Source organism: Leptodactylus fuscus, chromosome 2, assembly GCF_031893055.1.
Source record: "Leptodactylus fuscus isolate aLepFus1 chromosome 2, aLepFus1.hap2, whole genome shotgun sequence".
NCBI classification, from domain to species: Eukaryota; Metazoa; Chordata; class Amphibia; order Anura; family Leptodactylidae; genus Leptodactylus; species Leptodactylus fuscus.
In genome coordinates, this window is record NC_134266.1 from 248,309,031 (window position 1) to 248,324,574 (window position 15,544).

General features: G+C 42.7%; 1 protein-coding gene across 1 annotated transcript in view; it reads left to right on the plus strand.

Annotated features, from left to right (window-relative positions):
- The window catches only part of BRCA2 (BRCA2 DNA repair associated), a 37,595-nt gene that overhangs the window by 124 nt on the left and 21,927 nt on the right, over positions 1–15,544 (plus strand). The window contains exons 2-12 of the mRNA XM_075265990.1: positions 1,673–1,924; positions 2,304–2,400; positions 2,690–2,775; positions 3,322–3,362; positions 4,149–4,257; positions 4,810–4,865; positions 6,198–6,291; positions 8,192–9,004; positions 10,701–10,892; positions 10,959–12,374; positions 12,438–15,065. Of these exons, the coding sequence (XP_075122091.1) occupies positions 1,673–1,924; positions 2,304–2,400; positions 2,690–2,775; positions 3,322–3,362; positions 4,149–4,257; positions 4,810–4,865; positions 6,198–6,291; positions 8,192–9,004; positions 10,701–10,892; positions 10,959–12,374; positions 12,438–15,065 (5,784 nt within the window). The remainder of the gene's footprint in view (positions 1–1,672; positions 1,925–2,303; positions 2,401–2,689; positions 2,776–3,321; positions 3,363–4,148; positions 4,258–4,809; positions 4,866–6,197; positions 6,292–8,191; positions 9,005–10,700; positions 10,893–10,958; positions 12,375–12,437; positions 15,066–15,544) is intronic.

The following is a 15,544-nucleotide window of genomic DNA, read 5'->3' on the forward strand; positions in this document are numbered from 1 at the left end:
CACTGTACAGGACAGAATACAAGATGGGGGCCTAGCCTATCATGTCTGTGTGTCTTATACCATGTCTTCTGGTTATATGGCTCATAGGTTAGTCATGTGACTGACACTTAAAGGGATTGTCCATCATCTGCTCTGTACACTCAGACTACATACACACAACCATAGCGGACTGTCCGTGAAAACGGATCTGTATTCTGCAATAAACATGTCCGTATCACATCCGTATGTGTCATCCACATCGCAGATCTGCAGAAAGACTTCTACAATCCCATACATGGTATGATCAAGTCTGTGACACAATCACACATAGGACCTGCTCCATATTTTGTAGATGTTTGTAGACACTGATCTGTAAAAAAAAAAAAAAAATACTGACGTGTGAATAGGGCCTTACGCTGGGTTCACACCTGCGTTCATGTCTCCGTACTATGGTTTCCGTCTTCTGCATGGCAGAAGACGGAAACCATAGACCGGGTCCGGCCGTGCGCGGCGGTGAGCGTTTTAGGCTCTCCGCCGCAAAACCGGATTTTTTTTATCCGGACACAGAGTAGTGCATGTCCGACTCTGTGTCCGGATTATAAAACCCGGTTTCGCGGCGGAGAGCGCAAAACGCTCACTGCCGCGCACGGCCGGACAGCTTTCTCACCCATTCAAATGAATGGGTGAGAAAGTCTCTTGCAGGCTTCCGTCTCCTGCTCTGTTTTATGCAGGAAACGGAAACCTGCAATAAGGACCGAACAACGCAGATGTGAACGAGCCCTTAGAAATAAATGGGTCTGTATACTATCTGCAATGGCGGACAATATACTGAAAACAACCACGGTCATGGGTATAGCCATGTATTATAGGGAGATCAACATTTATCACCTGTCCACCCCATAGGCCTACTGGCTAAGTTTGGCATCAAGTCAGTTAAAGGGGATGTCCCATTATGGACACTTATCCTCTATCCTGTGGATAGGGGATAAATGTCTGATTGCTGGGGACCTGATCACTGGGCCCCTCCTTAAGAAGGCCATAAGGAGACTTTCATTCCCTCATCTTACTGATCAGATCAGTAAGATGGGGGAATGAAAATCTCCTTAAGGCCTCCTTGTGAATATAGCTCCAGCGCTCCTTTCACATCTGTGGGGATGCTGGGACTGTAAATTCTTGCACCGCCTGCAATTCCATAGAAGTGAATGGAGCGCTGGTCACACAAGCACACTGGTGCTCTATTCACATTGTTCCCCATCCTGCTGATCACTGGGGGACCAGGTGATCACCCCTTCCCCCCCCCCCCCCCCCCCATCCCAGGCACATTACCTGTCCTGTGGATAGGGGATAAGTGTCCATAACGGGACAACCCCCTATAGATGTCATCTATGCTCATGCTGGGCTCTGTCATGGTTGGGGAAGTATGTGATTGGTTGGTTGATGGTTTGTTTTTGACACTGGGAATTGACTGGTTTAATATACGGGCATTGTGGTGGTTTATGGTCCTAAAGTCACCAGACAGGTGAATTTCTAGGTGTCTGGGCCATTCCACTAATAACCAATATTAGGTGATATTAGGTGCTCTTTTATTTCCAGTTATCATGTTTGTAGGAGATATATATATATATATATATATATATATATATATATATATATATATAAATTTAAAATTTTTAATTGCCGCTCTTCCATACAGACTTGGGACAGATAAACCTAAACTGGTTTGAGGAATTGACTAGAGAGGCGGTACGGCTTCATCCCAGGCTAAATGAAGATGAGGAGAAGAGAGAAGGCCAGCCAGAAGATAACGTATTCAAGACCCCGCAGCAGAAGAGATGTCCGTACAGTCAGCTAGAGTCTACACCCACCATATTCAGAGACCAGAGATTATACTCACCTCTCTTCCTCTCACCAGCAAACGATCAGGATAAAAGTCAAGGTACGGCAGGTAAGGATTCTAATAGGATTTTTAGTAGGAAAGTAGCAGAAATAGTTCAATGAGTGTCCTTATCTAGAAGGATGTTATCAAAGACTGAGAATTAAAGGATAGATAGACATGGTGGCTAAGAGGGTCTGTACGTTGCAAGCGACTGCTTTGCCAAGGGGCGACTATCAGTAGGTCAGATGGTATATTTATTGCCTGATGTCTTTGTGGACCTTGGCTCAGATTAGTATGAGAGTCTCTAGCGCTAACTACGACCATCTTTTACAAGTCCTTGTATATAAGCTGAGAGTAATAGGTTATATCTAGTATATTTTTTATTCTGAATTTATCCTCTCTTGGAAGTTGAGACCATTACAATGAGAGAATTTTTTTTTTCCCTCAGAAAACTTTACAAACAGTAACAAGACAGATCAGAGTCCTGACAAGACATTACCGGCTACTGACGTCTTTGGCACCTCAAATAGAAGTTTAGCTGACAGGTAAGATATGAGGATTCACCATTCTGAGTCTTGACCTTCTGTGGCGCACAGTAAAAAAAAAAAAATTGATTGTAAAGTAATGGCAAAATGATCTGTCATAGTTCCAGTAATGGCGTGGCTGTGTACCTGTACTATACGTAGTATATGGCACATCCATTATTTATTCCCTCCTTGTGATGACTTCAGCACTTTTTACTTACCGTGCCGCAAACCAGCAAGAAAAAATTTCCATGTATAGTATTGTTCTGATAAATCTGTTAAAACTCTGCTTCTCTGTGTATGATTTCAGCCCTGTTCTCGTGAAGCAGTTGTTTAAGACTCCTTACGGCGATGGAAAATACTTGCACCGGACCCCACGCCAAGATAGAAGGTTTGGTAAGTGAATTTGTTTACTATAGTAATGGGATATGTTCATAAAGTCTTGCCGTCTCCTGGCATTAGGGAGCATTTAGGATTTTTGCACACAGTGTAAGGTCTGCTTTAAAACCAGCATCGAATTTGGGCAGTGATTGAGGCAGAGCACTGAAAAAAACAAGGATCCGGCTCGATCTTGCTGCAGATTTCTTGTCTGATCATCTATATCTGGAACAACTTGGCTTAGTAGCCTCATTCATGTGAAGGTGAAAGCCAGAGGATCAGAAAGTTGTACAGGTTCTTGCAGGAGTAGCACCTAGCACATGCACTTTCTCTTTCGTTATTATTCACTCCTGGTTTGGGCATCAGATACGGAGCGCTATATTGATCACTTTTTCTGATATTTGCTAGCAGAGATCACGGCTTTCAATTTGCATGTTTTGGGGCATAAATACAGAATGTGGCATATTGCGCCATGTTGCAGAATACACTACAATTTACTAGTATTACTAAATATGCCTCCATGTGAGAATAAGTCCTCAGGGTTTCCACTTTTATTTGTTTCAGAGATCTCTGACAGTTTATTGTGCACCCCGCAGTTGATCAGGGTAAGTACCTTACATCTACTTTATTTCTTCTGTTAAAGGAGTTATTGCACAACATGACAAGAGCGTTTGGCCTGATGCTTTCCTCCTTGTGTCAGAATGAAGATAGGCTTTGGTGGATGTTCATCCATCTACTTCATAGCTGACCACTCATTGGAATGGCTGGAATTTACTGTAATGCTGCAGGTGCTGGACCAGTGGTTGTCAGGACCATAGGCCAACAACTATGCTTGTCCACCACTCCATTCACACCCCTCCTCACGGCGGTTGTGTCATGAGGAGGAATGGAGGACGCTAACCCTCAGGGGGTTGTGGTGGCATTTCTAAGGGTAAGTTTACATGGGTTTTTTTGGTCAGGATTTTGAGGCCGTATCTGCCTCAAAATCCTGACCAAAAAGACGGCTCCCATTGAAATCAATGAGAGCCGGTCAGTTTTTTTTTCCGGGAGCGAGATCCTCATTCTTTCAGGCGGATTTGACTCGCGACATCCGCCCTGAAGACACTCCCTCCTCCTGACTATGCTCATTCATTTGGGCCTAATCTGGAGCGGAGTGCGCGACTGGATGCCAGTGCAGTGCATCGGCATCCAGTCGCAGCTACCCATATTTTGGGCCTCCGCCTCAGGCTCCGGATTAAAAAACCCTGTGTGAACTTACTCTAACCATTTACAGTCAGAACGAAGGTGTCAGTAGGCAATATACCATAACTGTCTTTAGTCACTATACAGTGTTAAGCGTGTTCAGCTTCAGCCATCCCTCATCACAAACCTTTTTCTTTATTATTCTTAAGAATCAAAGCTCTTCTAGATGTATATCAGAGAGTCTTGGAGTAGAAGCAGATTCTGAAATGTCCTGGTCAAGCTCAATGGCTACACCACCCTCCCCAACTGTGATCATAGGTAGGACCTGTTTGTGTTTCACTATGGCTGTGTATAAATAGGTGTCCGGCCTAGATATGTAGCAGTTAGGTTATGCTCATACATGTCGGATTGCATCAAATTCATGCAAAGTCCTTCTCTGAATGAAATTTCTGTTCCTGCAACCCTCATAACATGTATTGCAAAATTTGCATATGTATTTATGTCAAAAAACATTTGCTGCTCCAATTTCATTAGGATCATTCCATACAGTATCAGTAAGGCTACTCCTTATGTGAATCTGCTGCACAAATCCAAGGCTACAGCCTCTGCTTTGTAACACATTGATATTTAGTCCATTGTGTGAATATAACCTCCTGTTCATATACTATGGCCCAGCTTTACTAATAGTTCGACATACAGTTGACAAATATGTCGTATTTGTCACAGTCAGTGATGCTGGAGGATAAGGCGGGGTTCACATCTGCGCCCAAATCTCCATTGGAGACCAGTAACTCCAATAGTAGCTCTAGGCCTAGACTGTGTATTAGAAGAATTCTCAACTAGTTTCTCAAGCCTTTGTTCTGTTTGTAGCTCGAGATAAAGAAGAACCTTCTAATCCAAGGACATTTGATAGAGAAGATGTGGTGGTGAGTAAGATTTTTATTTTTTCATTTTTTTATTTTTTTTTGAGTTGAACTTCAAGGAATTGAATGGTTTCCATTAAGAAGACAGAATAACTCTTGTTGCTTTTAATGATTTTTGTATATATTCAGTTTTCAGCAGGATTTATAAATATATATATATATATATATATATATATATATATATATATATATATATATATATATTGTCCATGAAAATAACCCTCCAGGTTTAAAGCATTCACCTTCTCTAGCAGAAGGTATAATAATGAAGAGATCAATGGGAAGGAGAGAAGGAAGGATTTATTAAAGAGATTCTATCATTGGCTATAGTGATTTATAACTAAGCATATATTTGCCTAGCCTTTAGAAAGGCTATTCCAGACATACCTTTTATTCATTAATCCTCATAGCCGCTTTTGACTTAGCCCGTTTTTATTGATATGCTAATTAGCCTCCAGGGTGCACCCGGAAGTGTCTGTGATGTTCTCTGAGCACTGCTTGTGTGATTTGTGTAACCAGGAGGGAGCAGGGAAGGCTGATGATGATGGCGACTCCTCAGCCTTCTCTGCTCTCACCTCCCCCATGTGTACACAGATCACACAAGCAGTGCTCAGAGAGGATCACAGACACTTCCGGGTGCTCTATGGAGGCTAATTAGCATATCAATAAAATTGGGCTAAGTCAAAAGCGGCTGTGAGGATTAATGAATAAAAGGTATGTCTGGAATAGCCTTTCTAAAGGCTTAATTAAAAATCACCACAGCCAATGATAGATTCCCTTTAAAGGGGTATGCAGCAATGTTCTGGACTATTTTTAAAAGTGAGAGTGGTTGGGGCCTCCTGTGAGCCATCAAACTTACTAAGTGGTGTAAATTATAGCACAAAGCTATTTTTTTGGCCATGTACATTAGAGGTGTGAGGTCTTCCGACTACCCTTAGCAGCAGATATCAGCAAAGAAAAGGATTGGGCTTGTTGTGTTTCAGCATACCCAAATCTTTTGTGTTCAGAGAGATAAACCCCCGCAAGAAGTGTCTGGCAGCGACTTGGGACAGTTTCTCATGGTCATGGTTTGGCTGGTAAAAACTGCTGCATTTACTGGTGTGAACTTGGTTTGACTCAGCATGTCATTTCAGTAAGGTAAATGCAGCTGATACACAGCCTTATTTCCCTCTCCCATTCAGAAGACATGCATGTTTAGCCAAGTGTGTATATGTGTATGGCAGGGGATGTCAGCCAAACAACCTCCTCTTGTAAGTTCAGCCTACATAATGGGATTTATGTATAGTAATATTGTTACACCAGCACATCTCTGGAATCCTTGATTTTCACTTTTAGATTGTACGGAGTCTCTTCTCCAAGATGAATAGTTCTGCAGCTGGTTCCTTAGCTCCACCACCACCAAAGATTGACGGTGACAGCACAGAGGTCGGTGAGTAAATTTACATAATGTCTTTGTGTGTGGTAAACTTGGCGAGCGGAGAAGACCACTGCTAGCCAGGTAAAGACTGGGCAATATCGCATGGCTGACCATATAAGCCAGTACTGGATATTTTCTTTAGTTCTCTTTATAGGTTGTGTTGTTAAGCACACTTATCTCTTATCCACAGTGCTGTCAGGTTACTGGAGGCTCCATCATTAGGAGAATGAGGGAACAAAGCTTTCTTGTGAATAGAGTGACAGTATGCTTGTATGACCGACACTCTATTCACTACAATGGACTATGGGCACTGCCAGAGATTACAGTCCTGGTAGCCAAATAGCAGTGAATGGAGCGCTGGTCATAAAATCACACCGGCGCTCTGTTCTCTCAGAACTGGCAGACTTTTGATCCTCCTTTCTCCTGTGGATTAGACATAAGCAGTATTAACAGCACAACCCCTTTAAGCTGATAAACTTAGAGATCTATGAAGTCTAGTGTGTGATAGCTGAGAATAGATAACTATTGCAAAGTTTATCTTTACTTTTTTGATTTATGGAAGCATTATTAATCAGGTTCTCCAGGATTTCTGGAAAGATCAGCAAGTGCAGGAGGTAGCATAATAATAATAATAGTATTCTCTGCAATTCTCACATACTGTACATCATTCTCCTGACTGGTGCAGCCGATCATCTCAGGAGTCACATGCTGTGAATTTTACCATCAGACCTGAGGCCGGTGATTGGCTGCAGCGATCACATGAATGGTGTACGGTGGTGTGATCTCTGCAGGGACCACCAGAGCAACATCAGTGGAGTGGCAAGCAATTAAAGAGAGAGTGGTTTGGTTTTTTTTTTTTTTTTAAATGAGATAAAAGGTAGGCCTAAAATAATCATTGCATGCTCATCTGTCCGTTTGTCTAATGATCCAGTTTAGTGTCTCTGTTTGGGTCCCTTGTGTTCCCGACATTTGGCCTGAATACCAGTACCCATCAGTGGCTGAGCAGTGACGGTCTGTTCATACAAAGCATCAGCCCTCAGTCACTGATTGGTTGCTGTGTCGTGCACAGACGCAAACAAAGATCAGGGACACACTGGATCTCTGGCCAAAGGGACTGTTTATTATTTTAAGCTTCCCTAGGGGTTAAAAAAAAACTGGAAACCCCCTTTAAAGGGATTCAATAATTAAAACTTAATTTTTTCTGCCTACCACGTAGGAATAGCCTTAAGAAAGGCTATTCTTCTCCTACCTTTAGATTTCTTCTCCGCGCCGACGTTCGGTAGAAATCCCGGTTTTCTTCTGTATGCAAATGAGTTCTCTCGCAGCACTGAGAGCGTCCCCAGTGCTGCGAGAGAAATCTCCAGCACCACCTCCATCTTCTTCAGGAACGGCCTCTTCACGCGTCTTCTTCCGGCAAGGGTGGTCAAACTTGTAGGCCTAGGGCAAAAGCTGACTGCACATGCCCGCCGGCCACTAGAAAATGGCCGCTTACACAGTACTGTAAGCGGCCATTTTTTTTTTTTGTGGCCAACAGGCATACGCAGTCGGCTGCCCGAGGCCTAGAAGTTTGACGCCACCGCCAGAAGAAGACGCAAAGAAGACCCGTTCCTAAAGAAGATGGAGGCGGCGCTGGAGAGTTCTCTTGCAGCATTGGGGATGCCACCAGTGCTGCGAGAGAACTCATTTGCATACCATCGAAAACCGGATTATATACGGAATGGCGGGCGTGGAGAAGAAATCTAAAGGTAGGAGAAGAATAGCCTTTCTTAAGGCTATTCCTACGTGGTAGGCAGAAGAAATTGAGTTTTAATGATAGGATCCCTTTAAATGCCAGGAAATCCCTTTTAAAGGATGCACTCACTTTATAACTAGTCCACTTTCCTGAGTGTGTACTTCTCTGTATTCTTCACAGCAGACGCTATAACTTCTGAAAACACAGAAAAGTCACCAAATTATCTGAAGGCACAAAAGAAGAAAACCGTTCTGAACGCAGTCGGAGATGAGGAGGCGTGCCAAGTGGTTGAGAACGCAATAGAAGGAATGGAAGATGTTTTGTCCATGTTTTTTACGAATGACAAACCACCAGAACTGAGAAAAGTAAAAGTCGATAGAATTAAAAGAAAAACTAAACCGTGTAGTGCAATGAATGATTTACTGGTAGAAAACACTGAGCAGCAGAAGACGTTGTACGATTCAGAGGAGCAGAATGTAAATGGCAGATTACTACAGGAGAAGACATGTCCAAGAGAAATATCTTTATCTTATGAGTGGACGCCATTGAACCTCCCTGATATGTCAGAAGAGAACTTAAGTATGGAAACTGGTGGATGTGGAGATGGTAAAATGATGGAAAATTCAGCATTTAATCATTCGCAACTATACGGGGATGAGAAAGCATCCAAAGGTCTTAAGGTGACAAATAAGACGACTTCTCGATATACAGATCACGAGGGGAAGCCTGAGGAGGGATTTCCACACGATGCTGCAGATGACAGTAAATCTCTGGTGAGACTTGTATCTGGTGGTCACTCATCATCCTTCGCAATGGACTGCCATATAGCAGACCAGAAACCTAAACCTCTCCTGTCTACACTGAAAAAGCAGACCAAATTTTTGTATAACCTAAAAACGGAACTTCAACAAACTGAAACCACAGCGAAGACGGTCAGGACACCGTACAATGAACCTCCGAGTAGCACGGAAACACCTGATGTCAAGTCCAGAAGTATGTCTTGTCTTATTAAGCATTAGATTAGATAACTTTTAGGATGGTGTGTTAGGTCATTTTGAGGAACGTTTCCCAATTTTATCGTCACTCTGTTATAGAAGCTCTGGTGTCGTACTCAGTTTAGGTTCCAATCAGATCATGGGTTTTTTTCCAACCGTTTAGCTGATGAATTCAAAAGAACATACACTAACACATGGCCATCTGTACATACAGATCAATGTTTAAAAAAAGAAATATGGTAGAGTATGTTTTTTGCGTCCGTCCCAAATAAATGGACAGAAACTTTTGCGGCTTTTTTTTGCATTAGCTAAGCGAATAGAAAACGTGACCTGAATGGAGCCTTAATCTAGTGACTGCTGGTTATCATTGGTCCCAATAGAGCTACCTGCAATAGGTTGTGCTCCATGTCTTTAAAGGGTCATGTGGTGATAATATTTTTGGACAGTGTACCCACTGCACCATTAAGCAAACTTAACCTCACAATGTGAGACCCCGGGTCTCACATTGTGGCAATTCTTATAATTTTTTTTTAAAAAAATTTAAGCACTGGGGGTGGCCAGAAGTTTTGCTTCTCTATCTCATCCGCTGACATTCTGATTCTGGTTCACGTTAATGTCCCAGCTCTACTCTTGCTGCTTGTACACGAAGTAGAGCAGCCATAGAGTCACATGACACGGAGTCAGATTATCAGTAGAGTAAAGGGAGAGTGCCGTGACAATCTAAGAATCGTCAAGACAGTATATATTACTACATTTGCTAAAATGGTGCAGTGAGAAGTAATATTCCCCATATTACCAGGCCAGGTATGCATGTGAATGAGCTGCCTGTGTAAATAATGAAGCTTCTGCAGTAAACATAAAAGGTTCTTGTGAGGAGACACATTAATGACATATTAGGGCTACTTCACACGTGGCACTGGACGGCGTATTTTGGTCCTGATCGTGACGCAGGAAGCCGCGTCAGAATAGGACCAAAATGCGCCTGTCGGAAGCCAGGACAGTTGCGGCTTCCCGCTCCAGAGTAGGCCCAAATAAATGGGCCTAGCCCAGAGGGTGCTGCCAGGGCTGAATCAGCCGCGGAATCCGCCTGAAGAAAGGGCAGCTCGCTTCTTTTTTATGTGAGCGGGAATGTAGCTCTCACGGAAAAAAGTAAGCCGGCGGTCTACATAGACCTCTATTGTGAGGACGATCCCTTACTAGTAGTCCCGCAGCAGTCTGATCTCTGCTATTGCTACAACATAGCATATGACATAGTAATGCTAGTAGAGTGACACTGCAAAAAAAGGCTCCCATTGACTTCAGTGGGAGCCACTCGCTTTTTTCCTGCTAGCTAGTAGCGGAAAAAGAAGTGACATGACCTATCTTGCCACAGATTCGGCGGCTGAGTCAACTGTGTCATCCGCGGCTCGAGACACGCTCCTGTTTAGGCCTAATCGAGAGAGGGATGCCACGACGGAATGACGATGCACAAAACAAAAAAAAGGAAACAAAAACCTGCAAAGTGAAGACCGGGTGCAGGTGTGAACCCGCCCTAACTTGGCTTTTTGGTTTCTTTTGAAACCAAAAAATACTAAAGTGAATATCTTTTTTTTTTTTCGCCTCTTTCTTTTGCTCACCCATGTTAGTTGTTGTGGTTTAATTTTGTAACAAAGTATGAAATTGTATGACCCCCCCCTTTAAATTGTTTTCCCCAGGATCATTGGATTCAAAGAACGCTGCATCGGCACACAACCTTCTAGAAGTAGAAGAAGAGGATGATGACTTTAAAGATAACAGTATAGATGTCCAAGAGATAGAAGAGACGTTCATGAATATGATAGATACAGATCCACAGGCTTCCCCTGGGGTAAAATCCAACTTAAATGAAACTAATGTGCCCTCAGTTGGTGATGACTTTACAACCCTTCAAATGGCCAAAACAGAGAACATTTCCTATCTAGAAGATGGATCAGAACAACACTCTGAAATAACATACAGCAATACCAAGGTCAAAGGTTCCCAGACAGATGGCGAGAATAAAGAAAGTAACTCACAAGAGAATCCTTTCCTTACAGGGAACGACTGTGATTCATCCTGCAATACTTCACACCTTTCAAAAGCAGAATCTATATCAGTTAACACGGCATGCATTGATCTACCGGTCGGCACAAACATGCCGAATTTGGGGGGCTTTAAAATGGCATCTAATAAAAAAATACACATTTCAGAAGAAAATTTAAGAAAAGCAAAACTTCTCTTAAAAGATGACTCTTTGCCTCTATTGCATCCCATTATAACTGGGAATGTAGAGCAGACCCCTTTCCTTTTCAGTTCTAAAACTGATCATGTCGGATTCCAGACGGCATCTCGTAAGGAAATCCTCGTCAAAGAAACAGCAATTGCCAAAGGAAGTATTTTGTTCCAGGATATTGAACAGGAAATCTATCCAAATCCATGTAAAAGACAAAAAACAAGTACTTTCGACCAGGTGGCATCAAACGTGAATCTTCAACAGGGCGAAATGACTTGCAATATTGAACCTAATACTTCAAGGAATTTGGATGGGGGTCTGCCTAAAGAAGTAAAGGAAGAAAACAAAATGTCTACTACATTAAGTGCATGCAAGCAACCCTCTTCAGACGGTAAAGTGAAAGGTGATGTAAGTCCTCAGAGCTTGAAGGAAAATTCTGAGCTGACCTTAACTCCTACTCCCAAAAATACAGGCAAGAGGAACTTGGAAGGTTTATTGACTGGAATACAATGTAACGTATACGACGTCTTTACCGAAAGCCAAAAAGCAGAAATCAATGAACTTTCTTCCATCTTGGAGAATGCAGGTAGTCAGTTTGACTTTACACAGGTTAAGAAACTGAATTTACTTGGTTTAGATAATGAAAATGTGCAAAATCCAAAGAGCGTTAGTGATTCTCAGAAGCTCAATATGTCGGATGTCTGGAAAGACGTGGACTTCAACGATAGCTTTGCTACTGGAGAGGGAAATAAAGAAAGCAGCGAATCTGAAAGTAAAACTGACAGTGGGACAGATCAGAAATCTGTGCCGGGCTCTGGCATCAAACCCAGGGAAGGAACGGTTGGTGGGTTTACGGTGACTAGTAGTAAATCTGGTAACATTACCGATGAGGATTTAATCAAGGCGATCGATATGTTCAGTGATATGGAAGAAAATGTGAAAGAGGGAAACACAAAGACTGCACAAGATCTGCAATGTTTATCGAAGTCCAAAACTTTTAATGTGTTATCTATTAAAGTCGACGGCAAAATTCCATCCAATGTCGTACAGATTACCTCCATACCATCGCATGTAAAGACCAATGAAAGATATAGTCCAGACCGACTGTCAAGTAAGCAAGAAGAAAAGTGTAAGAGTCGTGAAGAACATGTAACTACGTCACAGCCAACTGAGATGGACAGTGACAAATGGTTTCCTTTAGAGTCAGTGCAAACTTGTGACGCTGCTTCAAGTAGATGTGAGAACCCGGTTTCGGCTACATGCCTGTCAATGCCACTTGGGTTTTCTACTGGAAAAGGCAAGCTGATTAATATTGACAAGGCCTCTATAGATAAAGCAAGGACCATGTTCAGTGATCTAATGGATACGTCTGACCCACATATAGTGCCTGGACCATCAGGTTTGCTGAGTGAAACAAATGCAATTCGGGATAAAACCATCTTTTTAGAAAAGAAAACACATGGGCTAACACCGGACCCGAAACCAATGGATCTCAGTAAAGAGATTTTGGATGGTCCTCCTCAGAAACCAAAGCAGATGTGTATGACACAAAAACTAGTGACCGGAGAGTCAAGCCTTCAGCCACACAATAAGCCAGTATCAAAGATGTCTTTGTTCAGTACTGCCAGTGGGAAACCAGTTCTGTTATCTGAGGAGGGTCTAGAAAGGGCTCACAAAATGTTTTCTGAAGTAGATGATGGTCCTGGTTCAGACGAGCAAACCTCTGGAACTGTCTTGAAAGAATCGATAGTAAATTTTGGCGGTTTGCCTGACGCCTCTGTTCACGTTAAAGATTCCACTTTTAAAGTTCCCCAACCAGGTTTTAGCATGGCAAATGGTAAAAAGATAGGCGTTTCTGAAAAATGTATCCAGAAGGCACAAGAAATTTTTGCTGATATTGGAGAACTTAATGTTTTAGATAATCTATCCATTCAGAATAAATCTAAAGGCTGCGATCTGGGGAAAAACAAAGTTTGCGTTGTCTTGGATCACCAGAATCACAGAATGAACTCCAGCGTAACACAAGATAGAAAAGCAAAACCTTGGGTGGGGCAGAATAAGGAAAGTCTTGGTGCTGATGTTTTGACAGATAAAGAAGAAGAAATGTCGATTAAGACACGTGAAGATAAAATTCCTGACTTGAGCAGAACATCTTTTAGCACTGCTGGTGGGAAAGCGATTCAGCTGTCGGAAGACTCACTGAAAAAAGCTCAACGCATGTTTGATGATATAGATGATGGCCTTTTGCCAGATCAGGGAGAGTCCAGCTCTTTAGTCAAACAAAATGACAGAAGAAATCCCAAATCCACCTTGCCTCCTCTAGGTTTCAGTACAGCAAGCGGTAAAACCGTGGCCGTGTCTCAGACTTCCCTCCAGAAAGCAAGACAGATATTTGCCGAGACCGACCCTGCTGTATCCGAGGTAGGGCGCACTGTAAAGTCCAACAAGACTCCAGCTAAAAATCTGGACAATTTCAAGGCCAACCAAAGACTCCCCTCCAGTGCAGCAGAAGCCAAGGATCTAAAACCAACTCTAAACCAATCTACTGATCCTAAAGGAGAAGATACAAGCATCTGTGTTCCTCATCGAGACGTTTCTAATGTAAAGATGGCGTTTTTTAGTACAGCAAGTGGCAATCCTGTCCAGTTGTCGAGGAAGGCTCTACAGAAAGCTAGAGACATGTTTGCAGATTTAGATGATGATCATGGAAAAGATCAGTCACACACGAGTGTCCCAGTTGGTTCTATAAAGAAAGGAAATAAAGGAATGAACGACTTCTCTAGTCAAAACCTTGACAACCTACAGAGGCTTACTGAAGTAAATGCCCCAGTTGTCGCCCTGCCTCCTGTAGCGTTCAGCACAGCAAGTGGGAAGACTGTGACGGTCTCTTATGAGGCTCTCCAAAAGGCAAAAAGACTTTTTGTAGATACTGAAGATCTACTAGATACTGCAAAAAGTTCACAGGTTAATACAAGGAACCAAAGCGAAAAACATGAAGGCTTCCCTGCCGTTGGTCAGATAAATCAGAGAAGGTCTTCAGCGACCAGAAATGAAACTGGAGAACCAGTTGTGGGAGACGGTTCCGTACCCAAGGTGCCATGTTTTAGCACAGCTGGTGGAAAATCCATGACTGTGTCCGAGGAGTCCTTACAGAGGGCACGAGAACTATTTTCTACAGTAGATTATGGCTGCTCATCAGAGAATGGAGATATCCAACCTAATCCTAAATCATCCTCGGCAGTGAAAGTATCAGTAAGAGAAAAAATCAAAATGCCTGAGCCATCAGAAATAAAATATTCCTCCAATGTGCCGGCCAAAAATTCATGTGCGTTTAGCACGGCCAGTGGAAAGCAAGTCCAAGTATCAGAAGATGCTCTGCAGAAAGTCAAGGGTCTTTTTGATGAAATAAATTCTGATGAAAATTTTGAAGATAATCTTAAGGAACGTCAACAATCTGGAAGAATGAACACACCTAAGCCATTACTGAGCACCAAGTGCGACCACTCGAAGACAAACACTGTTGAAGGTAATGGAGGGAACCAAAACACTTCAGCAAGGTCCTTGGACTTTCCGCGGGGTGTTCCACTGCCAAGAATCATAAAACATTCGACACCTCTTTATGCGGCTGGAGCAACAAACTTCTGTCTGACGACATCCGACACTCCAGAGAATGACTTTGAGATCGAAGCAGCAGAAAGTGCCAAAGCGTTCATGGACGATGAAGATCTGACCGATGCGGAATTAGGGACCAGTGGTTTATCACCAGCTTCAGGCAAGCTTCCAAATATCAGAAATGGAAAGAGGTTACGGTCCGATGACGCAATACGTGGTATGTGATTTCATCATCATTTTTTAACTTAAAATTGACAAATATTTGATACTAAAGGGAGTCTATCAATGGAGCCCAACATATCAGCCCAGCCCCACATTCAGGTTATGTCACCTGAATAAAACAATGTTCTCCTCTTGGGAATTGGGACCTCCATTGTTGAAGTTTTGCTGTTTTTGTCAATATGTAAATGAGCTCTTTGGAGCAATGGCAACACCGTTAGTTTGTGCACAGAGCTCACTTGAATATTGACAAAAACAGGATTGGCCATGATGTAGGGAAAAGGAAAAAAAAGCGTCATGACATCCCTGGTACTCCGTTGTCCATTGCCTGCTCTCACAACACCAGAAGCATGGAGGCTCACGTGACCGCCAATAATTGGACTGGTCATGTCATTCTCACACGTGACTAGTATCTAACCAAAGATGGCCAAGACCGGATCGGTATCCGCAACCGTGCAAATAGACCCATAGACATTT